The 26,010-nt window shown below is 42.4% G+C and overlaps 1 protein-coding gene across 4 annotated transcripts in view; it reads left to right on the top strand.

The window, feature by feature from the left end:
• SPIRE1 (spire type actin nucleation factor 1) overlaps positions 1 to 22,632 on the top strand; it is a 116,190-nt gene extending 93,558 nt beyond the window's left edge. For 2 of the 4 annotated variants that reach the window (XM_017729465.1, XM_017729464.1), the window contains 9 exons: positions 1,713 to 1,876; positions 6,060 to 6,150; positions 6,890 to 7,032; positions 9,637 to 9,810; positions 13,126 to 13,263; positions 14,322 to 14,392; positions 15,114 to 15,141; positions 15,230 to 15,360; positions 16,209 to 22,632. In XM_017729465.1, coding sequence (XP_017584954.1) covers positions 1,713 to 1,876; positions 6,060 to 6,150; positions 6,890 to 7,032; positions 9,637 to 9,810; positions 13,126 to 13,263; positions 14,322 to 14,392; positions 15,114 to 15,141; positions 15,230 to 15,360; positions 16,209 to 16,461 — 1,193 coding nt within the window. In that variant the 3' untranslated portion in view covers positions 16,462 to 22,632. The remainder of the gene's footprint in view (positions 1 to 1,712; positions 1,877 to 6,059; positions 6,151 to 6,889; positions 7,033 to 9,636; positions 9,811 to 13,125; positions 13,264 to 14,321; positions 14,393 to 15,113; positions 15,142 to 15,229; positions 15,361 to 16,208) is intronic. The other 2 variants (XM_017729467.1, XM_017729466.1) reach the window with 1 other exon arrangement.
• The last annotated feature ends 3,378 nt before the right edge of the window (positions 22,633 to 26,010 follow it).

The following is a 26,010-nucleotide window of genomic DNA, read 5'->3' as shown; positions in this document are numbered from 1 at the left end:
ACAGAAATCTAGGAGGAAAAAACCCCATGACCTATAAGCCATTGTGGTAGTCAGGACACCCATTAGCAAAGCCTTTGATGATAGGAACTAAGGGTTAGAGAGTCTAAGTCTTTGATTGCGGCTCTTTGTAGGGAGGACCTGAAGGCAGTAATAACACTTTAGTACACAGATTCATAGGCCTGGAATGTCACCATGGCTTTAATAGCCCAAATAATTGCTTTTTCTTATACTCCCAGTTGAAGGTATGATTTATAGAGGAACTATAATGCAGCCCCTCTCCTTTTTAGACCAGTTTCCAGCATTTAACAACAACCTGGATAATTGTTTAAAATACATATTAATTTAACTTATTCCTCTTCTTCATTTATTTAATAGCTGCTGTGGTGACGATGTTGTTAAACAGAGCTGCTGTGGCTGTGTAGTCTGTAGTTTTGATTTACCTGGTGCAAGGATAGCTTTATCCATGCAAATGGTGTTGCAGCAGGAGTGACTGTGTCTGTTTATAGCAGGGCAACTATCTAAGTAACTTCAAATGATGTGTGAGTACTTACACTGTTGGCAGTGTTGAATATCTGGGTGATACCATTTCTCTGTCATAGTCCTCCCAGTAACCTAAGGTACCAGTCACTTGACCTTCTGTCCCTCTTTTCACCATGTATAAAAATGGGAATTATAACTCATCATTACCCTAGCCTTATAATACCTGGAGGTACTTTGTTATTACAAGGCTGGGGAAGGAGTCCTGTAATTACATGAGTAGAAAAACACATTTGTAGAAAGACCAGATGGTTAGACATACATACAAATGGGAGATTAAAAGCTTCTCTTCCTTGTCCCTCCAACATAATTTTCTTCAGATTGAAATACTGTACTTTGTACTTTTACAGGGATAAAACTGATTTATCAGACCAAACTCAAAGCTCTCCTAAAATGTCAAAGGCTAGGTCATTATCTTAATGTCTAAAGCTAAGCTAGGCTAAGCACAGCAGACCCATAGCTTACATTATCCAAGATGCTTCTTCATTGCACACTGGCAGAAATCCTGAGTAATATACTCAGTGGAGTTACATCCTTGTAAAAGCCATGTAGATGAAAATAGAGCTGGAGCCTCATGTTTCTGCTGTTCCATGAATGTCTGACCTCAGACATGTTTTTAATACAAATGGCCGTGCAAGCCTAAGAGCTGTGCATGTGTTTGATGAATGCTTATTATTTACCTCATTTTCATTCCTTCTCTGTATCCTGCAGAATAAAGTGCAATTCTCTCCTCACAGGAAAAACTGGGTTTACTCCATGCTAAACCTCCTAATTTCTGTGGCGTTGTCTTCAGATTCACTGGAAACCCACTTGCCCAGATATGGTTGTGCATTCTTCTGGTCCTTGTTATATAGTTAATTATAGACTGTACGTTGAAGGAAGGGTATTTTTGGGTTTAACACAGGCAGTTTTTTCAAAGTTGATTGGTGTAGGTCTGAGGTTGGGTTTTAGCATTATGCAATGCTGCTTTTTCCACTGCCTTCATTCTTTCATACCGCTTCTGTACTGCAAGCCATTGCCTGCAATTCTCTGAGCAGTGAATCACTAAGACAATTGCACAGATATAACTATCACAATTTTTTTTCCCCCTTTGTGTGTATTGCCTTAACAGTAAGATTTGAGAAGGCAAAATACATTTCAGGTGCAAACACCAATTGTTCTGTTTCTTTTGGTAGATGTACCGACGCCAGAGGCTGGAAGAAAATTAGTGGATGCCTCTGTAGTGAACGGTGGCCCAGCACCACAAGGAAAGCAGAACGGGGCCACACAAGTGACAGTGCAACGCAAGAGACTCCTTAAGGCTCCCACGTTGGCTGAACTTGACAGCTCAGATTCAGAGGTAAAAAATCAGGACACAACTTGCTTCTCGATTTGTCAGAACTGAGTCTTACTTCTTAGTTTGCTGAACTGATCAGACGAGAAGTGACTGTGCAAATTATAATCCGAATTTTCCATGGCTACTTTGTCAGCCCACAGAACTTCAAAAATACTAGATCAGATCCCAAAAAGGAGAATATTCTTTTGAAAGGTTAAATGGTAATTTTGGCCTTAAACCCAGTATTTACTTACTTTCCTAAATGCCCAGTATCTGTCCACAGTGTGTTTGTAGCAATTATGCTTTTGGGAATTTAGGAAAGTACGCTGCACCCTTCTGGCACTCATGCAGTAGCTGTCACTAAAGGACTCAGATGTGGGGCCAGCCTCACCATAACAGCTGTTAAATAAAGAGCAGCAGCTGTGCCAGAGGGGTTGCAGTTTGGTGCAAATGTCAGTGCATTAGTTTGCTATATAAGATTGGGAACTAACACCCCAAAAGTGTTTCACAGATAGGGACAAGCAAATACCACTTGGAGAAATAATTTTGAATCCATCCAATCTAAGTGTAGAGTTAAAGATTTAAAAAAGCATTACAAGGAGAAAACCTTAAAAAGCTTTCTAGCTTCAAAGCTGCATTATATATGATTCTCAGGAAGTACCAACATTACATCCTCAAGAATGAGCTTTGTCTTCTGGACCAGTAGTGTTATTAATTGAGTTTGGACCTTTCTGAAAGTTAAGCTGTCTGGAAAGCTCATGCAGGCAGGCTTTATTCACAGAGGATAATTTTAGCCTGGGGAAAGCAGTCTTCCCTGACTCTTTTTCTCTCTTGCAAATAGGAAAGGAGGGGTTTCCTGACAGGGTGGCTACAAAGGCGTCTAAGCTGAAAGATAGGAGGCTGGGAAGAAATATATGTGGGGAGAAATTTATCTCTTTGCATACTTTCTTGATCTGTGAAAGGTTGGCCCTCTTTGGGGTTATCCTGTGGGTGACATGTGTGGGTGCATAATTTGATACATCTGTTCTAAAAACAGAAGAGATTTGCATTCTGAGATCACTCATCAGTCTTTAAGATTACAATAGAGGCTATATGTGGTTTGTTAATGTGAATGAAGCTGGGCAGGATGCAGGAATACTAAGATCTGTCAGTGAGAGTTGGATCTTACAGCCTGTACCTCCATGTATCCTGAAGCTTCATGCTATTTCACACAGGAAAATGAGCAGAAGTCAGTAAAAGAAAATTACGTAAAGGGCAATGTGAAATGATTCTTGTAGAAGGGAAAAATAAAATGTCTGATTGTGACTATTGATTAGGAAAGCAAAGTGGTATGGAGCAAGTTCTAGAACATACAGCGAAAGATAAATTGAAAATAAATCAACCACATCGAGCTGTCACAGAGAACCAATGCTGGACTAGTTTGAGTCAATAGAAATAGCTGGTGAAGCAACTGAGATGATAAAGATGCTCAGCAGAATACTGGTTGGGGCTCAGGAAGAGTGCTAAAGTAGTGAAGATAAACTGAAGGGAGTTTAGCTGGAGTTTTTCAAGGTGGTGAAGGACACAGAACATTTGAAGAGAGTGAAGATTGCTCTGTCCAAATGTTTTATTTCTTTCCTGACTTTTACTTTGTATGTAGCACGTAGAACAGTGTGTGTGTTGTTCTGATTGCCTGTAAATGGCTCGGCCACCTCTTTGTCTGCAGTTTGAATTGGGCTTAACCTATTTGGAGTTACTCACTGGGAGTGAAATTCTGACTATGTTGTGCCCTAAATTACAGCCTGGAAATACCTGCACTGCCGAGCTGTGGACCTCCAAATGAGCTGTGATGCAGATGCATTTGCTTCCCACTGCATTCCCTTTGTTCTTTCATCTGTGTTGCAATGCAGGCTATGTCCCAATACTCAGGGTAGCTGGGCAGAGGTGAAAAGCAAGGTCTGATACAGCCCTATGCCCATTTTCTAGCAAGGATGAATACTGTATAAATTGTTCCTTCTTTCTGTCCTTGCTTTTTCTGCATCACCACTAAAATCACAGATTCCAAGGGGCATGGAGCAGGAAGTGCTATTTTGCTTTGTGTGGCTAAGAGAAGTATCAATCTAATAGTGACTTCTGATACAGATTTAAAAATTATATATTCCTAATGAAACTACGTCCATCTGGCCAAAAATCATGTCTGTAATATATTTAAATGTTTTAAGGTAAAGCCTTTAAAGCTGCAGCTTTCTCAGTAACTGTAAAATTCTAATTGTTTGGTACTCTGGAGAGGTGCAGAGTCCTGGATGTTGGGTTGGTCCAACCTCAAGCATAAAATGTCAGATAGTCTACAATATTACGCAACAGTTGCTGCACAGATATGGAGGAATTCATGCAGTGGTTCATCAGGACTTCCTACACAAGACTTCATTCTCAAAAAAAGCCTTCTATGTTTGAGAAATTGTAGGACAGCAATAACATCATCAGTGCACGTGTTTGTGCACAGAAGTAATTTGAAATGACAAACCCAGAATACTGTTGTCTAAGTAGGATTTTATGTCCAATTTAACTTCCTCCTGGCTTCCATTTTCCCTGTCTTGGTTTATACTTACTATTTTTTATACTTAGCCACTGGCTCCAGCAGTTCATTCTTTAGAATAGCAGAAGAGCTTACTTAGTTCTTCACCTTGGCTCATTAGCTTCTTTGGCAATGGTAAACTAGTCTTCCACTCAGAACAATCTGACTTCCGCAAAGTGAAAAGTTGAGTAGTTCCCTTTGTACAGGGCTATTCTCCTTCTCAAAATTTAAATGTTTTACTGTAGACTTGTGAACACTGTTGCACCCCTTGTAAAGAGCAGTGCATCCAATTGTCATGCAAGTTCTCCATTGGTCTTTTAAGGCAACCATGCAGCAATATGCAGAGCTGTCTGAGCCAGCTCTATAGGTGAACTGTATTGGTTCCTGCAAATAAAACAGCTGATGTAGCTCAATGTGCTGCTCAAACTTCCTTACAAGCTTCCCATCACAAGTGTTTTGTGGGGTCACAATTGATATGTTAAAGTGCATATACTGTTTTGGGATGTGAGCTGGTTTGAGACCCCCTGCAGAGTACTGTGTTGTGGCAAATAGGTGGGGACAGTGTCCTCACATACAACACCTACCCTTGAGCTAAGGCTTAAGTACAGATCTCCTGATGGGAATTTGCAGAGGCCTGTGTCCTGTGATGCGTGGTGCTCATTGAGGTGATCCTGCCAGCTTTTCTTTCCCACTTGCTGTTACCAAAGAAGGCAATCTTTCAGCCAGTAGAGGTTTTCAGCTGAGGAAATCTGTGAGAGAGAAGCTCAGCCACTTGCTGGATTTTAGAGCAGGTCACTTTTTTGATCTGTAAATCTTGACAGCCTAAATGATGTTAAGTCTCTTCGGTTGAAAGCATTCACATTAGAGGTAAAGAGCATTCATGCTCACTCCTTAGCACTCTTTGTTTGGGAGACTCCTGTGATGATCTGTGTCTTTGCTGGTATCTCATGGCTGAAGACAGGTTTTAGGTGACAGCAAAGGATTTAATAATTTGGGTGGCATAAAGCTTTAGATAGCTGAGAGGTTTTTAGTCAAAGCCCATTTCACTTTCCTTCATCTTGCAGGAGTTGTTCTTGGCTGTTGAGAAGAAGAATGCTTACACAGGGAATGAGATTTCTTTTAAATACAGAAGAAAGGAAAAACACACCAGGATTGGGAATAAGAGAACAGTGCAGTCAAATTCAGTTTAATTTCTCTTTACCTTAGTCGCTTGTGTGAGTGGCTCTCATTCCTTTAGAGACCAGACAAATCTAAGTGCTAATTCCTTGTTAGTGTGAAATATAAAGCTGAGTTAACATATCTGCGGTAGCTGCAGAAGTCCCTAGAAGTCTTTGAATACAACAAGAAAAATTAACAGGTTACAGTGGATTCATGCACCTCTCTCTTGATCTTGTTCTTTCGTGCAGTAGTTAAATACACTGAACTCTGATCATGTACCATTTATTTCATTTCTAGAAAAACTGAGCCCTGAAAATTCTCTTTTGCTCACTACTGTACAGAGTCAATGTTTTTCTCAGGACTTCTTCCAGGACTTTGAGTGACTGAATAGTCCAAAATATCTCTGATTGCTTGTGGTTTCTGTGTGCTCAACAGCAGTAAGAAAACTAAAAACAGTCCCTGAGGAATTATGTTTCTTTTCCTCTTGCCACACAGGAGGAATCAGTGCACAAATCAGGAAGTAGCAGCAGCATCTCTCCCTCACAAGTGGATGACCCCTCTCAAGAAGGCACCAGCAGCAGAAAGAGTGAGTTATGAGAGAGCCCACTGGCTGCTTTTAGACACTTCTGTTGTCTTCTGTGCTATGAACTTTGTCTGGAACTTAAATGGAAAGCTGAAACTGAGTGTTGCTAATAGAATAAACCTCTAAAGCTGAACCCTGCTGAATGGGTCAAATGTAATAAACAATTGGAAGTCATTAGCCTCCACTCCGGGTGGATATCTTTGTGAAACAGAAGGTTTCATCCTTGAAGTTTATGTAGGACTGTAGAGGAAGTCACAAGTGAATGGAAGGGATTGCTTAGCTATGCTCATCTAATAAAATAATTTGGTACAGAAACATGTTCTAACCTAAGACCAATTTAAATGTTTCCTCCATCTCTGCCGCTGTGGCAGTGTTTGAAAGACACTTAGCAATCACCAGTATTTCTAATAAATACTTACTGGGAAGAGGGCAAGATCTATTGGGGTTTTTTTTCCAGGCAGTTATTGCAGGTTTTACTATGTAACAATATTTTTCATTTGTTTCAAAGTGTTTCAGTTTCACTGGGAGGGTTTTGTAATGAGCTGTGTAATCTGTGCAGTGTTTTCTGTGCATGATGGTGAAATAGGTGGAATAATATCCTGAAACCCTCAGTATGGATATGTAACTTCAGCCACCAGTTATAGGAATTCTAGCAAATCAGTGGCTGGATTAAGTACTGAGCAATGTTATCCAACAGTCCTTCGTAGAAGAACTAACTTTTCTGTACTGATTGCATCCTTAGTGCCTCCAAAGTTCTTGCCCATATCGTCTACACCGCAGCCTGAGAGACGGCAGCCACCTCAGAGACGACACTCCATTGAAAAGGAAACACCAACCAATGTGAGACAGTTCCTACCCCCTTCAAAACAGAGCTCCAGGTCACTTGTAAGTGGAGTGGGTGGTAGGAGAGAGAAAAAGAGGAATGCTAAGAGTATAATGAAAATTAAAACTTGGCTTCAGTGTGATTAGAACATGACCCAAAGAAAACTCCTCAATTCAGAGACAGCTCTTGGCTACTAAAGGTGTTTTGAAATCAAGATTTGAACTTTGTCTCTCTAACATATTTATCCAAAATCCCAGGTACAGGTGCCTCAGAAAATATTTACACTTTGATTAGGACTCCAGGTAAACCACGTGTCTTGATTTTTGTTCCAGAATGTTACCAAAACAGATGAACTTCACCTTACTGATATTCCACTTGAATAGAGACAATTCCAAATCAGTGGATCTATTTGGGGATTTGGGGGAATTTTTTTAGTTGTTGGAAGTATTGCAGTTAATGACTGGATGAATGGAATGATTTCTTTTCTTCCCACCTTAAGAACTTGCCTGGTAATGTTTATGCACATGAAAGCTCTTTCAGTAATCCAAATCAAGGTTTGTCTGTGTTGCTTTGTTGAAGTTACTGAGGCAAAAACCTGTATTATTGCTTGAAAAGAAAGTACAGTGCATTTGATCAATTAGCTTTAATTGAGAACTGTTTTCCAGCAGAGTCCAAACAGCAAAGGGTATGAAATCCTGGTTCGTTTATGCTGACATACTGATTAGTGCTTTGTAATTTCATGCAGGCTATGTTCCTTGTCTCTTTTCCTACCAGCAGGGTTTCAAAGTGCGCCCCATGAGGTGCTGGTGAATAGAGAAATCGATAAACACATCCGAGTTTTGAAAGGAAGGGTATTCACTTGTCCTGTCTTGTAGTGCAGTGGTATTAAAGGGCTTTGAAGAGCATTTTTTTTGGCCCAAGAGATGACAGCTGGAATCCAAACCTATTAGATGATGAAGCTGATCAGTATCAGGAAAAATATGTCCAAATATTCCCCCAACAGGCTTTTCCTTCTCAGAGGGTCTTCTGGATTTTATTATATCCTTCCAAGTAGAATGTAGGTCAGGTAGTAACATGTTGATAAATGCATGGCGCAAGTGGACATCTCCTGGCAAAGTGAACTTGGAGCAGGATGTATTGCAGCAGACCCCAGCTGGAGGGCTCCTTCAGCATGTGTTTGAAGTCACTGTCACGTAATATGGGTTGCCCTGTCACCTCCTGCTGCACTCACTGTATGTGGAAACCCAGACTTTATTTTCTGGTAGGCCCAGAGTCATTCACAAATAGTTTAAAGGGAGGAGGGGAAAAAGCGTCCTATGTTATACTGAGGCATTTTACACTTTTACACCCTTTTAGTGTATCTGAGTGTGCTACATTGTAATATTAATCTCATGCGTTTCAGAGGATCATGCAACTTAAAATCTTATATGAGGCTATTATTTTAAGTAGGTCAACCAAGTTCTTACCAGGATCTTCTTGACCACATACATATTCTCCCTCTGTCAGTCTGTTCATTGACATATGCCTAGAAATATGCATTAAAAAAAAACATTGCAGAAAAGCCAATTCAGTTACTCCATTCCCCCTGAAAAATACTAAAGGAAAAGAGAGAAAAAGCCATTAGATAAGTCAGGCTAATTTGGGAACAGATGGGAAGGGTTTTACTAGTTTATTTTGTGCTTAGGGGGGTTTTATTGTTTGTTTTGGTCTTTTTCTTTTTTTAAATCTTTACAGGACTGTCACCTAGCTTGGTTTTGACTTTGAAGTGGAAAAGAAGGAAACCAGTAGTAAAATGATGTTCCATTAACAAGAACCTATTTTATTTGATGCCTTGAGAGCTAATTCTTTATCTTGGCAATAGTGCCCTCTAGGGTGTGACAGACACCTACCTCCCTTAACACTCTTGTTTTTCATTCTGGGAGATGAGTTCTGATATGCTGGCACTGGCCCAGTTCCATACTTTGGCTTTCTGCAACTCTCTCCTTCCCAGAGGGATGCTAACCTCTTCCAGTGGCTGCGCCAGATGTTGCATCTGTAAAATTCCCAGTCCCAGAGTGAATGCTTTCAATAAGTGCAGAGTATTATTTATTTTATATTTGACATCACACTTCTTCATCCCTTCCTCCAGGATTGATGGAGTTTCATTTCTTATCACAGCTCCTGTGACCCTGGTGTCTCTCCAAGGTGAAAGAGGCCCTGTCAGCAAATAGTCACCAATGCCAGTGAAGCCAGGCAGGGTTTGCTACAGTCTCTTAGCAGGATTAGCAAGAAACTGCTCTGTCTTGCATACTAACGATGGTTTTGTGAACTGGCATCTCATCAGACAGAGCGAGTTAGGCCCAAGTAGGTGGGGAGGGGAAACAAACTTGAAAAAATGCCAAACATAGTCCTTTTGACATGTCACCCTGCCAGTGCTACATGGAAAGGCAGGGTGGCTCAGTGATTTTGGAGGGGTCAGCCCTGGTGGTTGCTGTAGTGAGCTGATTTGGTGCTTAATCAGTGAGATCAATTCAGTGTCCTGAGATTTACATGTGGATGCCTTTGCAGTCTGTTTGCTTTTTAAATTATTATTATTATCATTATTCTTTTTCATGACCCAGAGGACCAAAGCTAATGGTTTCATTTATACACAGCGTTCGCTTCTCTGCTTCCTATCTATTGTTCAGGTTCCTAGGATAACAAGTTTATTTCCAAGGATGACTTTCAGACCACTTTTTTCAACTATGCAAACAGCTTCTCTGCTCAGCTCTCATCCCGTTGAAGCAGCCATGTGTGGGGTGGCAGGGGCTATGTACTATCTCTGTGAGAGAGCTTTTGCCAGCAGGTGGAAACCCACAAAGGTTTGCCTCTTTTTGCTGGCTTTGGAAATCACCTTCACCAGCATGTTCCCTCCTAGGGGAGCACTTCCTCAGCTGTGGCAAGAATTACAGCTTAGGCTGGGACATTGCACCTGATTGACTTTGATTTCAATGTGTGTAGGATATTTGTGTGTCTTCAATCACCTCACGGGGAAAAGAAATCAGTTCTGAAAGGACAGCAAACTAAAAATGCAACATCACCAGATTATCAATGGGACAGACCTTAAATATTACAGCACATGAAGATCCTGCAGCAAAAATTCAGCAAAACTGTTGTAATCCTTGGACTATGTTGAAAAGAATAAGGTTTTATGTTTCTCCCAAGATATACACTATGTAGAATAGAAGGGCATTTGCAATCTGCTTTAGTTGGAAAACCTACATATTGTTTTGGTCCTCAGCACACTTATGTATCAGAACTTGCAGAACAGTTCATATCCATGTAGCAGGGAAGGCAAATAACACTGAAAAGAAAAAGTAATCCATTTACCCCTATGTTAACTGAAGATGAATCATTTAATGTTTCCTTCTTTTTCTTATCTCAACCACTAAGTGGAAGGGTGAAACCTCTTGTAGGAGAGTTTATAGTTGAGATACCCAGCTGACCTTTTAGAAACGTTTAGTCTGCAAAAGGAACAAGAGTTTAGAGTGCCTGACTAATTGTGAATTGCAGAATTGAGAGGCCACTCCAGTGCTTGTTCATTTTGCAATTTACTAATGCAACTCATTTGAATGTCTAGTGACATCCTTTAATGAGAAGAAGGAATACATTAGAGTAAAAATGTGTTAGTCATAAGGACCTGTTAGGTGTGTGTACACTGAGAACGACCTACAAAGCACATTATGGATATGCAATTCTTACTACCGGCTTTTCCTGCATAAAAAAATTATACATACACACCTTAAGCTATAGTGTTTAAAAAATTATTGCATAGTCAGTGTTAAGCCAGTTCTCCAGAGGATCATGAAAACTTCAAGTTGAAAATAGTATTTTCAAATAATTTTTTCCCCTTTAAAAATAAGGATACTGGCTTGTGTTTAATATTAAAATGAGTATTGAGTATAATTCTGGAAAATCAAGACCATTCAAACCACATTTTGTCTTTACCATGTTCTGTCATATGTGAGTATTGCAGAGTGCTCTGACTTGGAGCTGCCAAATTTGGGTGCAGGCTATTGTTGGAAGTTTGAGCAATAACACCAAAGCATCTTTGTTCAATGGAGTTTAGCCAGTGCTTAGCATAATTTAATTAATTTCCGTGCCTTAGAGGTAGTGTAGAAACAAAATATTTTCTTGTGTACTTATTTATATTCTGAAAAAGGAAAAAAAAACTCCAAGCAGTTTTCTGAAATCGGATTATTTATCTTTCATTTAATGTTGCATTAACATTTTGTTGTCCTTGTGTAACCACTGGAATTAAAACATTAGCATTTAAACATGTGAACATTTTCTATGTTTCCCCTGCTGCCTGCTGGCTGTTTCTATTGTAATGATACTCATTTTCAATTGGTATGACAACAGGCCCACATTATTCCCCTAGTACGTGCTCTACACCTATAGCAGATCTGCAGAATTTCTTCAAAGGAGCAGTATTCCCCGACGTCATCGTTCTGTAAATTAAAGGAATGGGCGTTCATGAGGGGGAAGGAAGAGCTTCAAGTAAGAAATGTATTTCTAAAGGACTTAAAGCTCTGGTTGATTGCAAGCATTCAGGCAGCCTCATTCACCTCGGATAGTTTCCCTCAGTCTCCCACGATGCGGACTCGAGGGGTTTTGCTGGCATTGTGTGCATCCCGCTTTCCCACCCACTTCCTCTCCCGCGCCACCCCAGCCTTCAGCCGTGCCTTCCCCATAGCAAGGCAGTTGCTATGGGAAGAACCCAGAACAAAATGCTGAGAGCTGCTGGTTAGCTGTAAAGTTGCTCATAAGGAACAGAAGATACTTTGTTTTGGCTGTGCAGTTTTACACCTCAGAGCAAATTGCAGCTGCTTTTGATGTAGTTGGTTTTTTTCCAGAAAAATACCCCAAAGGTTTATCTGGCAAATCTAACAAAGTTAACTCAATTCTAGTCTTTTGTGGGGTACCCTAAACAGAGTGAAGTTTCTTTGTGTTCCCTTTCTAGATAGGTAAGACAACAGTTTTTAAAAATGTGGTGGTTCCTAAATGCTAATGTTTGCCAGGTCTGCAACGTAGAAAGATTTTCTTTTTAATCTGATGGAAAGACAGAACAGACCTCTGAGTACATGGAAATGGAGCATTTCCGTACTAATCCGATTCATCACTTCAATTTGTAAACGAGATCTCCAAACTGTCAGCCACATCTTTGTGTACGCTGGGGAAATTTCCTTCGTTCATTCAGAGAGCACTGCCTGTCATTGTCATTACTGCACAGTAGCCCCTCTGGGCTGCCTGAAAAGGTTCACTAAGCATTAAGCAATGGGAGTTCCCACAGAGGTTTCTGTCTTTCTTTTGGAAATGTATAATCAACTACTAGGCTGGATTACAAATTGGGTTGGTGTTTTTATTCCCTGGTACCAAATTCAGGAGTTCTGCATTCAATATTCTCCTAAATGCTGCAACACAGAACAGATACAAGATTTTGTAAGTGGAAAGTTGTGCTGTTAACTCTCTATTTGAGCCTCTACCCTTTATAATGCAACACTGGGTAACCAGTTCACCTGCTTGATACTGGAACATTATTCTGTAAAGCTTAAATTGCTGCTGTTACTTTCTGGGGCAGAAAGGAGAACTCTTCTACCTGAACTGATGTAGATTTTTGTAGTCTTGGTGTGATTTTGATCCCGTGAGCACCAAGATGTGGTACCACTGAATAAAAATTTCTGCTAGAATGGGCTACTAACAACTTTCCTTGGCCACTCTGGGCATCACAAAGTCTCAGAGAAATTATTTTATGTATACCTCAAACAGCATACATAAAATAATGCCATCTACCATATTACATTTTCCATTTCAAATTATAAATCTGAATGTTGATTGGCTTGAAACAAATGTTTGTAATAAAAGACAAATGGAGAGAAGGATCAAGTGGTTTGAGGAGGAAAGATGGAGAAAACTGTCATTTTTGTGAAGGCTGAACATAAGACCATCTAGATCACACTTAGGCAGCTTCCAATGGTTTGGCACTCATGTGATGCCCATGAATGAGCCAGTGCTATTCCAGTTTGATGGGAGAAACCCCCTGTTTCTGGAGTTACTAACCAGGTGGCTGGTTGTCTAGGTTGAACTCTGGAAGAAGCCTTTTGTCTTTGAAATAATATGGGGGTTTTGGCTTCCAGGAGGAGTTCTGTTACCCCGTGGAATGTCTGGCTCTGACAGTGGAGGAGGTCATGCACATCCGTCAGGTGCTTGTGAAGGCAGAGCTGGAGAAGTACCAGCAATATAAAGACATCTACACTGCTCTCAAGAAAGGAAAGGTAGGGCTGAGTCTGTGGAGGATCTGAAGGGTATTGAGGGAGGCCAGTTGCACGTTTGTTTCTTACCCTGTATTAGAGGGAAAGAAGAGTTATCCACCAAACATCCCCCTGAATGCCTAACACATGGGTCAGCTTCCTCGAGTTATGTCCAGAAACACAAAAACTTTTCATGGAAACACCTTGTTTGTTTAGATTGTCTATAAAAATGCAGTAGCATTTGCAATTGTCAGAATGTATCTGTACATGTCTGGTTTAAACTTCATTGACTGAAGTGATTTCTGTCCGTATGCCTTCTGCAGGTTTGGTTACCTTTTCTGTTCCAGAAAATAGAATTGCAGATAGCAATAGAAAACTACAAGTTCTTCTTGTATGAATCCTTACTATCAAGCACAGAGGGAATTAAAGCCTTCAGAGAAGTCAAGGCACATGTGACCCCAGAAGGAGGTTTAATATTAAGAGACCCATTAACTAATGCATTTTTCTGTAAACTGCAGATTGGAGATTGGTACTTCCCAGTAGAAGCAGCATCCTTTTCTCCCACTTTTGACTTGCACTTCTTGAACACCTCCAGCAAGTCTGTTTTGACTTCACAGTGTATTTTATCTACAGGCCTATCTGTGTCTAGTATGCAGACTTGTTTTAAAGATTTAATACATTTAAGGCAGAGAAACAAGAATCTTATGGTGTCATTCATTACATTCAGCTGTTGCTTGTTGTCATGATATATAAAGCTTAGTCATGAGCTTTTATCAAATCTCAAAGTAGGTTGAGGCTTTCATTAATTTACCCCACTATTAAAATTGCTTGCTTTTATTTCTAATCAAATTTATCTCGTTAACAGGCAAGTTTTTAATTTAGGCAAAACAATTAAAGAACTAGTTCTGAATGTATGAAGGTACAATTCTGGACCTTCTTCTCCATATCATCTTAAAAGTACAGACCCCAGAACTGGATGTAGCACTGCCACTGTGGCCTTGCCAACAGCAACTGGTTGGTGAAGTCACCACTGTGTGGGACTTTGCTTAACATTGTGGATTCCTCTGTTCTTCTTCCTGTAGCTCTGCTTTTGCTGTCGAACAAGAAGGTTTTCTTTCTTTACCTGGTCTTACACTTGTCAGTTCTGCAAGAGGTAAATATTTAATGTCTGTTAATAAATGAGTACCATTTCAGAGGGAAAATTATTCTTTATACATTAGAAACCCTCAAACATTACTGCTGCATACTGTTGGTTGGGTTTAGTTCTGTAACAGTCTAAGTTAAAAAAACTTTTCAGAAACATTTCCTTTGTAAGTGATAGAATTGCTTTCTTAGACTGAAACTCTTGACTAAACGTGAGAGAAACACTCATTTGTTCTATGCTTATGGGAAAGCAAGATGGAATTTATTCAGACTTGCCAGTCAACAGTTCCACAACCTGTGTTTTTGGGGGAAACATTTAAATTTACTTTTTTGGCTATTTTTTGAGTCTTGGGGCAGGGGAAAAATGAGAAGGAATACTTGTGGGAAAAATGATAAATTTGAAGTTAACAGTGAGACAGTAAGTCGGAAGATACACGTAACCACTGAATTGCAGTCTCACTTACCAGAGGAGGTTTCTTTAGAGGAAAACCAGATTCTTTTTCTTTTGTTTTTCCCCTATTTTTTAAATTTAGGTGTAGATCTTGTTCAGCTTTTCTCCTTGCTTTTGGCTTCATGTTCTGATTGAAGTTACTATGCTGAAGAAGCTTTAAAAATTAAAATGTTTGTTTAAGGGGAGGATGGGGAGGGTTCTAACACCTGAAATCCCTTATTCTTGATTTAAACATAATTTTTCCCAATGGATTGATTCATGCTCTTGCTTTCTTTCACAGGCCTGTATGCTCACAGTGTTGCAAAAAAGTAAGTAAGGAAACTTAGGTTTTGAGCCTTTCTAAAAAGCTGCAATCTTTGTAATGATGCTGCATGTTCCCTGTGCTGTTCCCAACAGATGCGGCTGCCATCGAAGCCATACTCCACCCTCCCCATCTTCTCCCTGGGACCTTCAACCTTGCAAAGGGGAGAAAGCTTCATGAGGCCAGAGAAACCCTCTACCAGTCACCACCATTCCCTGCGGAGCAGGTGAGAAACAACCCGGCCTCACTTGTGCCTGTTGCAGATGTTCCCCGGGTGTTTCATGCTGGGTCATCAACCATGAAGGTGCTTCTCCTCTGTTTTGTAGTTGGCAATGTTTCTAATGCTTGTAGTAACTTCTGTGAAGCCTGAAAAGCCAGGTCTCTTCTACTCATTGCTTTGATTTAGAAATAGCAACAGTAACAGTGTCTTAAACCTTTTTCACATTACAGCTGAAAAATAATGAGAGTCTGGGACAGCTGTATTTCTGTAGCACCTCTGAAAAAATATCCTTAACATGTCTTTTTCTGGTGTGAATGAACTCTTTGGAGGTAAATCTTGCAGGCTAAAATCACCACTGAATGGGAATTCAATGATGTCTAGTGCACAGATTTATCCTTTTTTCCCCCTTATTTTCATAATACCAATTTTCATAATTTTTTCACTTCAATATTATCAGGTTATCTGTTGGTTTTATATCTTATACACAGATGGTTGTCAAAGCGAATCCAAGAAATTAAATATAAAAGGAATGCTCCTTTTTGAGGGAATCTGCTGTATAAACCCACTGCATAGATCACCATTGCTATGAAGCTGTGTAGATTAGCCAAAGACATCAGCTATTTTTAGTTACTAGCAAGGTTGTTTTTGCCAGGACACAGATGTTACACACGCCCTCAGTCAGTGACACTGCAATGTTGCCAATCCAGGCAGAAGCTGTCCTCTCCAGTGTTTGCTGTAATTTGGGACAGGAGGAAGGGAAATTTAAATCCAGACCTTTCTGATGTAATTTTTCCTGGGGCTATTTGGCCCAAGTTGCCAAATAACGTGGCAGATCCTGCTCTTTCGCCTTTCAGGTTGACCTCAAGGTCCAAGTCTATGGATAAGTCCCAAGAAGAGTTTCCCAAAGAATTAATGGAGGACTGGAGCACAATGGAGGTTTGTGTGGACTGCAAGAAGTTCATCTCAGAAATCATCAGCTCCAGCCGGCGCAGCCTGTCTCTGGCCAACAAGCGAGCCAGGTTAAAAAGGAAAACACAGTCGTTCTACATGTCATCACCAGGAACCTCGGAATACTGCCCCTCGGAAAGGACGATCAACGAGATCTGAGCCGTGTGCCTTTTGCTTTGCTTCCATCTCCATGAGGTCATCATCCATGAGGGAGGTCACTGGAACCGGATTGTCATCCCGTTGCTTCGTTCCACTTGACTGGCTTGGGTTTGCATTAGATCACGGCATTTCCTACTCCAGCAGGTCCCGGAGACACGGAGCGCTGTGTTTGGATCTGTGCAGGGTGATACGCAGCGGGGCAGCTGCTCGCGCTGGGAGAAAATCAACAGTTTGGAATTGTTGCCTCTTTTGTACGTGTGCGTCGAAACGAGAAAGCCTTTTCTTGCTTCCAATCTTTTTTTAACCATGCTTTGAATCATGAGCTGAGAACAGGTGTCTGGTGGAGAACCAGATCTAGCACAGTGTCAGTGTTAGCAGAGTAGCAAGCAGTAGGTCCTGCTGGCATTCCCACCCTCGGGATGCTCACGGCCTCGTTGAGGCAGCCAAGGGCCATGTCTCACACCAGGCACCCAGCATGAGCAGCTCTGGTCAAATCAATTTTTTTTTGAACCATTTTGCTTGCTCTGAGATCAGGGTTCAGCACGGGACTCTAGAGTGTCAGTGTGCTGGGGCAAAGCAGGTGACAAAGCTCTTCACCCGTGTGGTCGGCCATACCCCCGAGCTGCTGTACTTCTGAAGCCTTAGTGTCCTTCTGAGTGTCTCCTGAGCAGGTTTTAGTAGTTTACTTTCTATCTTGAATGTACGATAATGACTACTGGTAGCAGTGAATTTTAATAGTAGACAAAGTTGTACAGTTTATGGGGAGGATGGGAAATAAGGGAGGCTTCTAATTATAACTGGATACCTGTAAAATTGTTCTCGTAACTCAGAGGAAACAGTGAGTAAGGTGTAAATTTGTATTATAATGGAGCACACAGATACTGCTATAGTTCTGTCTGACAGCATATCCATTAGTAACCCCATTTTTTCTGGGGTTTATAACTTGGCTGTAAAAATTTGTGTTCTGCTGAAATTTGGGACAGCGCTGTCTCAGATTGGGAGCGATCTCTCTTTTTTTTCTTTAATCTTTTTTTCATTCTTCCCCCCTTTTTAATTCACTCACAAGGGAGTGCTAGACTAATTGTTTAGAAGTTCCAACAATTTTACAACATTAACTGACATCTCATGCTTTTTTTGCACCTTTTTTTATATTCAAAATACTTTTCTTTTTTTAAATTCAGTCATAGCCAGAGTTTAGTCAGTAATTTGGGGCCAGATCTTTTTGGTATTTAAAAACAAGCTAACATAGCCAAGTTATTAATACTTGAAAATCAACTACTGTAACTTTTTTCATAAATTTTTTAATACCCTGAGGCATATTTAATATCTATATAGCAGTGTATTATAGAATGACATAGCAGAAAAGTTTCAGATCTATTTATTAACATTTCTATACTTCAAGTTAATGATACCTCAGAACTGCTCCAAAGTAGCTGGGACTGGACTTCCATAACATAGTTTTAAAGGTTTATTCATCAAAACAGCTTCCTCTGTCCAAAAAGCCCAAGAGACAGACTGCCCCTCTGGCCCTGGCAAGGCACAGTGCCGAGGCTGGGAGGCACCAGGGCTGCTTGGCTCCCATTTGGCAGCCTTTGGAGCAGCCATCCATATCGTCTCTTTTAGGCTGATTTGAAAAGCACATGCAAAAGGCTCTGTAAACCTTCCCAGGGAGTCAGCCATCCTTATTTTTTGTTAAAAGCCCCCTTGGAAAATGAGAATTTTTGCGTATGTAGGGCTTATTGAAATAGTTTCTATTTTTTCTGAACCAATGCAAACAGGAAAAGCAGGGCTCAGTGCTAACTCTGTCTCCTTGCTGTCCCATGTAAGGTCAGGTGTCACAGCCCTCTCCTCGCGGTGCCTCTGGAAAAGTGTCTTGCATGTTAAGGCACCCGGAGTACTGGCAGGAGATAGGGATGTGGGATTGCAGGGGAGCAGCACAGGCAGCTGGTGGGCAAGGTTCTGCTGTTGCTGGAAGAGTCGCCTGATCTCAGTCACATCAGCACTTTTTCTTGTTTCTGTGCCAAAACCAGGCCGTGTATTTGCTGCACAGTGCACCAGGGAAACCAGGTGGAAAGAAATGCAGGAAATCTCACTTTGCATCTGCCCTGTTGTTGTTGTGACGGTATTTTCATGGAGGTGCCCCAGCCATGTTACATTCACCCAGCCCTCTGCTCACAGTCCACTTCCCTGGTGTCCTCAAGCCACTGAGGTGCAGGGCATCCAGCACATTTATTTTCCTCTTGGAGAGGAATCTGTGATGTAGAGCAGGCAGGATGAGGGACTAAGTAACTCATGAGCATGCAAAGGGAAACGAGTCTTTCATGCCTGTGCCCTGTTCCACTCTGGCAGTGGCTGGGAGTGGCTCTGGGGCTGTGGCAGAGCCTTGTGATCCAGCCTGTGCCTTCCCAGAATTCCCAGAAGTCCTTGGCTCAGGGCAGGCTCTGCTGTGCTGGGCAGGGCACAAACACTGAACTACAATGCAGTGGTTGTACAGACGGCTCCCTGTTGCTCACACAGAGGTGCCATGGGCCAGGGCCTGGATAACCTCCCTTTTTCCCTGGAGAAAACCCTCCAGGCTGCTGACACATGCTGTGGCAGGCTCCAGAAAACATGGTGTGGAGGCTGCCTCTCGCCTTCACTCCCATCCCTTCCTCCCTGGCAGAGTTGCTTCGCATTATCCTGGCATTTCATTCCCCAAGAGGAAAAGCAGAGGGTTGGTTTGTCGCGGGAAGCCTGAAGGAGCTCAGCTCGCTGGTTGCCTGGCTCTGCGGAGTGGGCTATTTTTAGCTTTCCATCTCCTCCCTGCCTGCACCAGCATCCCAAATCCACTGCAGCCATTGGCTCAGCACCCCGTGGTGCTGCCCAGCATGTCCTAGTTACGGGCTGAACTTCACGTCAGCGTCAGAGGGGGAAATCAGAAGCTTGTAAATATCTGTAATATATTTATTAATATTTAGGAAATCTCCATCAATCATGCAATGGGAATTGACTTTCCCATGATGTTTTAAAAAGGAAATGAGTCTTATTTATATGTGTGTTGGCTGTTATCTTTTATTAGAGTTAACGCTTTCAGCCCCCTAATACAGTTTGCACATCTTAGAGTGAATTACTGCTGAAAAGAATGCAGCACTAGCACAGTGAACTCCGTTCCATGAATTTTAAAATTATTTTCTTCTTCTTTTTTTTAGCTTTATTAGTATTCCCAAGGTCTGTTAAAATATATCATGGGAGACCCAAGGAGCTAAAAATGCCTCTGGCAGCATCAGTCTTGTTTTGTATGTGAACCTGGTTGTGGGGAATGCAAAACCAGCTCTGCCTCACGGCGGTGATGGAAGATGTGAGCAGACTTTTGCTGCAGCTCTCAGACCTGACCTTTCAAGTGTTCATGGTGACAGTAGTGTTTGGGGGGGTTGTTGGGTTTTTTTCCCCTTTCTCCATTACTTCCTTTATACAGGGAGGGGTGTTACCTGGTGAAAATAAAATGCCTTTCCGTTATAACCCTTGTCTGTGTTAATTATTCATGGGGGAGCTGATCTAAAGGTTCTGTCTCTCTCTTTTTCATGCTCTTATAGTTTTGTAAGATCAGCCAGATGTTTCTTTTGGCAAAGAATTGTTAACGAAAATGATTGCATAACAGCTGAACACTGGCTGGGCTGCATGAAGGGATGAAAACATGTCGAAGTACCCTTAGAATAGCAATAAAAACTGGTTGTGTAACCCCAGTGATGTGATTAGCTCCTCGTCATCATCTGCAGCCAGCTCCCTCTGTTACCAGTGTGCTGCTTCTTCCAACACTGGCAGGCTGTACCTGAGGCAGCACGTTTGTCCTGCATGTAGTACAGGCTTTGGGAAACCTCCATCCCTCCCTCATCACTGGGAGAGAAATGCTGACAGTCTTTTGGCGAGGTTTTTGATGGATTTGGTTTAGTTTTTAAACCAGAAGTGGAGAGACCATTATTATCACAACTCTTATATTGTTCTCTTTTCTCTCCTGAGCATCCCTTTTCCCCAGTCAAGTTCAGCATCAGCTTCCCTGGTTCATTACTGGCTGCATGCTCTATAGGTTAAAACTAATTTAGAACCTCCAACTTTAAGCTCCTGATTGCTACCTTCCTGCTTTACTTCATCCAGCAGCTCTGCACAACTTTTAGGAATGTCTGTCTCATCTGTGAAGCAGTGACAGCACACAGGCATGAGAGAAAGGTGCTGCAACTCTACGCTCTGGTGCTACAGCACATGGATTATGTTCATGTTACCAGGAAATTTTATACTGTTGCCATGTTGATAACTTGGAGCTGCTCTGGTTTATTTCTTCTTTTGTATGTGTGTATCTTCAGGCCAGTCTGAAAATGTTTATGAATACCTATTCCAGCTATAAACCTCTTTCATTGTTTCTGTCTGATTTTTACTATGGTGTTCCAGATTTTTTGGGTACCTGAAATTTTACCATTGCCCAGAACTTCCATGTAGGAGAACCATGACAGAGGGGTGTTAGCTCAGCCTGATGTGATACACAAAGCCACAGAACCCCACGCTGAGCGGCACCTGTGAGTTCCAGCAGCCCAGAGCAGAGGCAGCCTGGGGCCTTCCCTGTTCCCTCACCTTGATGTTGAAAAATCCCGGAGCTGCCCATGTTGCTCGGCTGCCCTGGCACAAGCTGTGAGCTGCTCTGTGTCCCACAGTCCCCAGCTGCAAAAAGAGACTTCAGAGTGATTACGAACTTTTTAAAGAATTTTGAGAGCTGCTGCTGAAGAGCTGAGTGCTCAGCATCAGAGCTGAAAGGATCCTGCAGTGCAAGTTTCCATCTGCTTTCAGTACTTGAAAACAATTAGCCCCACTTCCAGGTGAAACAAATTCCAGAGAGGTGAATCTTTAGAAGACTTTGACAAGCGAAGACTTGTGAATAAATTTTTCTATGGTAGGTCTGCACTCAACAGATGTCATGGGGCGTAATGAGGAGATGGAGCTAAATAGGTGTCAAATAGCCATGGCAAATTGTATGTGGCAGTAGCTTAGTTTGTTTATTTGCAATAAACCAATTCAGTAACTTTGCAGTTTCTTCCCTGCTCAGGCTGTTTCGCAGTCGCAGTGCCTGGCTGAACTGAGTGTCAAGTGTGAGGTAGCCAGGCCCTGTGTCCTGAGGTAATGACAGGAGCTGCTGCCATCTGCAAAGGTTGGCGAGATGAGTTCTGTAGAACATTTCTAGAGGAAGCCCTTTGGAACAGACCCTGCAGAATAGACCTTACTATAGCTTATTAAAAAATACATTTGTAAGCAGATAGTCTTTCAAGGTGCCAGGCTACTGCTGTAAACTCACAGCTGAAAAAGACCTGTTTGATTATTGATACATTTGATTTAAAAAAAAAAAACAACCCATAAGAGCACTCAGTACGAAAAAACCATATTCTTGGTGCCTGTGATGCAGCTGAAGCTGTTTCCACTAAGCTTCAGGTCCTCTCTGCATTTCTCTAACCAGTGACACCAGTGCTTAGAAATGGGAGCCAGCAATGCTTTGGCTTTTGCAGGATGGGCCCTGGGCCAGACAGTGCAGTGTGGGACTGTTTAATTGAATTTCAGATATCTGAGTAAAGAAATCTGCTAAATCTGGAATTAAAGGACATGGGCATGAGCTGATGTGAGTTCTGCAGGAAGTTGGCCTCCAAAGTTCAGTGGACATAAGCACCAGTTCAGCTGGCACAGATCTGTGGAGGCAGCACTGTCATGGCCCAGCTTTCAGGAGAGGCAGAGACCAAGGCCCAGCTTCAGCTGAGACATTAAAGGTGGGCATGTTCCTGTTGAAGGGCTGGTGGTTACATTACTGCTGAATCAAAAGCAAAATGAAGATAATGACAAGGGGTTTTGAGCTGTATTTCTGTTAAAGAGAGTTTCCCTCTCCCCAACCCCCTTCTTTAATAAAGGAAAAAAAAAACCAAACAGGAGGTGCACTTTTTGGACATGAACAGGTCTAAAGTACAAATGCTTCCCCTTTGAGTTTCCCCTGCTTCTGTGCTGTCACTGTGCATGTACTGTCTGCGCGTCTTCAGGGACACCAGGGGCATCAGCTCTAACAGCGAAAGGCAACAGAATTGTCTTCTGCCTGTTTCCATGTTATGTGGTACTGAAATGCAATTTCTTGTTGATGTGTTACTAATAAAAAGATCTTCAAAATGACTGCATTGCTGTCGCTTTCTTGAGGGAACTGTGAAGACCACGGGCACCGTTTCTTACAGAGTACAGCTGGAAGGGCCATGTTCCACATTTGTTTGGCCAGTCAGCGCCCTGAACCTCAGCTGCTGCAGATCTTAACTAGGTCAGAAACAAAGTTAATAGCAAAGTAAAAGAGAAGGTGGTGTGCCAGCCAAGGCCCCACATTAGGAGCCCTTACTGATCATTTCACTTGCAGGTGCCTTCCAGTAAAATGAGAATCATACCTCAGTCACCTCAGTTGTGGAAAAATTAAAAGGACAGGACTTATGCTTCACAGGAATGCCTTCTCACTGAACAAATCTGTAGTGAAAGCATGACCTGCTCCCTGGAGCTGGGATTAAAAGGCTTAGCCCATAACCTGCATGATTCTGACAGGTGGCAAGTAGTGATGGTGGGGTAAGAAGGTAGTTTATTAGCTAAATAAGGTCTTGTTCACAAGTCAAGGCTAGTGATTTTAGATGAGTCTTTCCTGTTCTAATGCAAAATGAAGCAGCTGCCAGTCTCAAATGGAGTTACCAGAGGACCCCTGCAGAGCTTTTGAGCAGTGTGTGGCTTACATCGAGCTCCAGGGAGCCTGGTACTGGATCCTGCTGCCTACCCAGCACAGACTAATGGAAATTATTTTTCTGCAGCTTTCTCAGAAAACCAGCAGCCCATTAGATATTACCACTGTCACAGCCAGAAGTATTTTTTAAAATTGCGTGTGGCATTTATTTTGGAGAGCACCACAAGGTGCATGGACACTTTACAGGCCTGCCCTTCACAGCTTCCAGTCTGGGAAGGTGCAACAGTAGGAATGGTGTTGCCTACCCACCACTGCTCCTCCTGAGGATTTGAATGAAAAGTGTCACATCAAGGAACATGGCTGGTCATCTTACTCAGTGCTAGGTTATTACACTGTCAGATACATCAGTGCCCAATTTGTGCTCTGCAGCAGTTCCTGACATGCACCACGTGCTGCAGCTCAATGCCTTTGCATACCTTAAGCAAATCTTGAAGAAACAGGAGCTTTCACTAGGACTGCCTGTTGTCCCAACAAACATAACCCTTCCTCCATCGTGCCTGCTGACCTGATGGAGGAAAAGAAATAAGAAGCATGGAGGAGCATGGAAGACTCACAGGCACAAGGCCAAATTAAGAAAAGGACAGGATAGTCTGCACAAACCCAATTAATTACACACCAGACCATTTGACAACACTGTCTTAAGTTAACACCTTTTTGTTGCTAACATAAGCCTGCACCAGCACGAAAAGCAGACCTCAAACAGAAGCCAGCCTACCTCGAGTCTGGTATCTTCAACATCTTAAAATCCTTCAGGGCCAAGAACCAGCATGCCCAGTTTGCCACAGTCTGGGAACCACTGCTGCGGTTCCCTTGCTGCTTCCCCCGCAGTCAGGAACCAGCTATTCCCAGCTTCTTCCTTCCAGCAGGCATGAGTGATGCAGCTGCAGGGACGGGGGAGCAGCTACACTTCTATCTATGGAGAGCTGATGTGCTGGCACCAAATTCTTAAAATCCAGCCACCTCCCTACATCACACACCCCACTCCGTTTCCCTTGAATTGCAACCCAGCAGCTGAGAAACACCAAACTGCAGCTTGAACAACTGCTGCAAACACCCTCCCTCTCACAAAATCCTACTTCAGTTCTGCTTTCAACTCTCAGAGTGTAGGATTCTTACTCAAGATGGCACTTGCTACCTATTAATCAACACAGTTACAAGCACTGAGCTTTCTTCTGCTTGGTCCCCAGCACTTCAAGATCCCTCCAAGTAGATCAGTGCTGACTTAACACCAATTCTGCTTTACACATTTTTTTCCTCCTACATACTTTTCCTCCTGCTCCAATCCAAAAAGCTGCAATCTGCTGCTCCCACAAGCAGCCTAACACTTTCCCTCACGTGCAGCTTTCTGTCTTTGAGACACCTTAGTCAATGCACATGACATAAAACTGACTACAGAAACATTTTTGAGCCATTTCCAGTAAAGAAAGAAAAGATGGAGGAGTTTCTCTAAGGAGCAGCCAAAAATAAGCAATTCCAAAGGCAGGGTGTTTTTTGCCTCAAGGGCCAACTCAGACTGTAACAGTCTAAGAATGGGAATGGGAACTGGGATGCTTCAAAAACAGTGTTATGCACAGCACAGACAGCGAGGGATCCCACTGGATCCCATTGATCTGATCAATCACATGGCCTAGGGAGAAGGATGGAAGCCCCATATGCAAACAATACAGGCAGAGAGCAGAAGGGTAAAAACTGCCCAGGAAAGCTTATGGGAAATTAGGAACCACTTCATCTGCTAAACAGTGGAGCCCACCTGACCCCAGTGTGACCCCTGCAAGGCCCTTTCTACACAGTGGCAAAATGAGCAGCTGCAGGAAGATCAGTCATCCCATGGATACACAACTGGCAGCCACCCCTGAGACGAGAGGCAGCTGAATGACAAAGGGCCTTGGGGAAAAAAGTAATCCTTTTCCTACCCAAAGCTTCCCTGCTCTCCTTTAGCCTAGAGAAAAGCAGGAGAGGACTGAGCACAGGTAGGAAAGGTGCTGATGCCTGGCAAGTGGAGCAGCAGACAAGACTGAAAAACCAAGCATTTAGCCACATAGTTCCTAAGTGGCAGGAAATGGTGGAGCGAAAGCAGCCCAAAACCAGCAGGGAAGGAAACAGAAAGGAGATGCTGCAACAGAAGCAGATAGAGATTAGTTCCTGCAAGAAGGAGACAAAGTGTCAAGGAAGTAACCCAGAAAACTGATGTGTCATTGGTACCGACCTTAGGGTGTAGCAGAGGAGTTCGGCTCCAGAGAGCCCGTGGTGACTTTTCTGGGAAGCCAGCGCTGGAAGTGCTATGCTCAAGTCAGCCAGCCTTAAGACAACACTAAGCAAATATTTCATTTCTGATGCAAGAAGCAGCTTTAGACAACTCCTCTCCCACACAAAACAATACAAGAACCTCTCCAAAGGCTTTCCTAGCCCTGCGGACGGTCACGGTCTCACCACCTCCAGTAGGCATGTATGGAAACGCTGCAGCACACGTTTCCAAATGTACACACACCACCAACTCTTCCCTTCTTTTGTGCAGAGCTCTGCCATAGCTGCACTCCCCTTCCTAGCAGAACAGCACCAGGAGCTAGAACATCTTCTGTGTTCCTCACCCAGGAAGTGCCATCACTCCTGAGAAGGGGACAACAGCTGACCTGCACCAAAGCTATCCAGTGTATCTTCCAGACAGAGGCTGCTTTAAGGTCTAAGTTTCTGTTCCAAAATAGGAAGGGCTTTAGGTCCACATAAAAAGAGCAATGTAAATATTTACTATTAATATAATTGCATTCAACTAATAGACA

Source organism: Corvus brachyrhynchos, unplaced genomic scaffold, assembly GCF_000691975.1.
Source record: "Corvus brachyrhynchos isolate BGI_N302 unplaced genomic scaffold, ASM69197v1 scaffold331, whole genome shotgun sequence".
Lineage (NCBI taxonomy): Eukaryota > Metazoa > Chordata > Aves > Passeriformes > Corvidae > Corvus > Corvus brachyrhynchos.
This window is presented reverse-complemented; position numbering and strand designations above follow the sequence as displayed.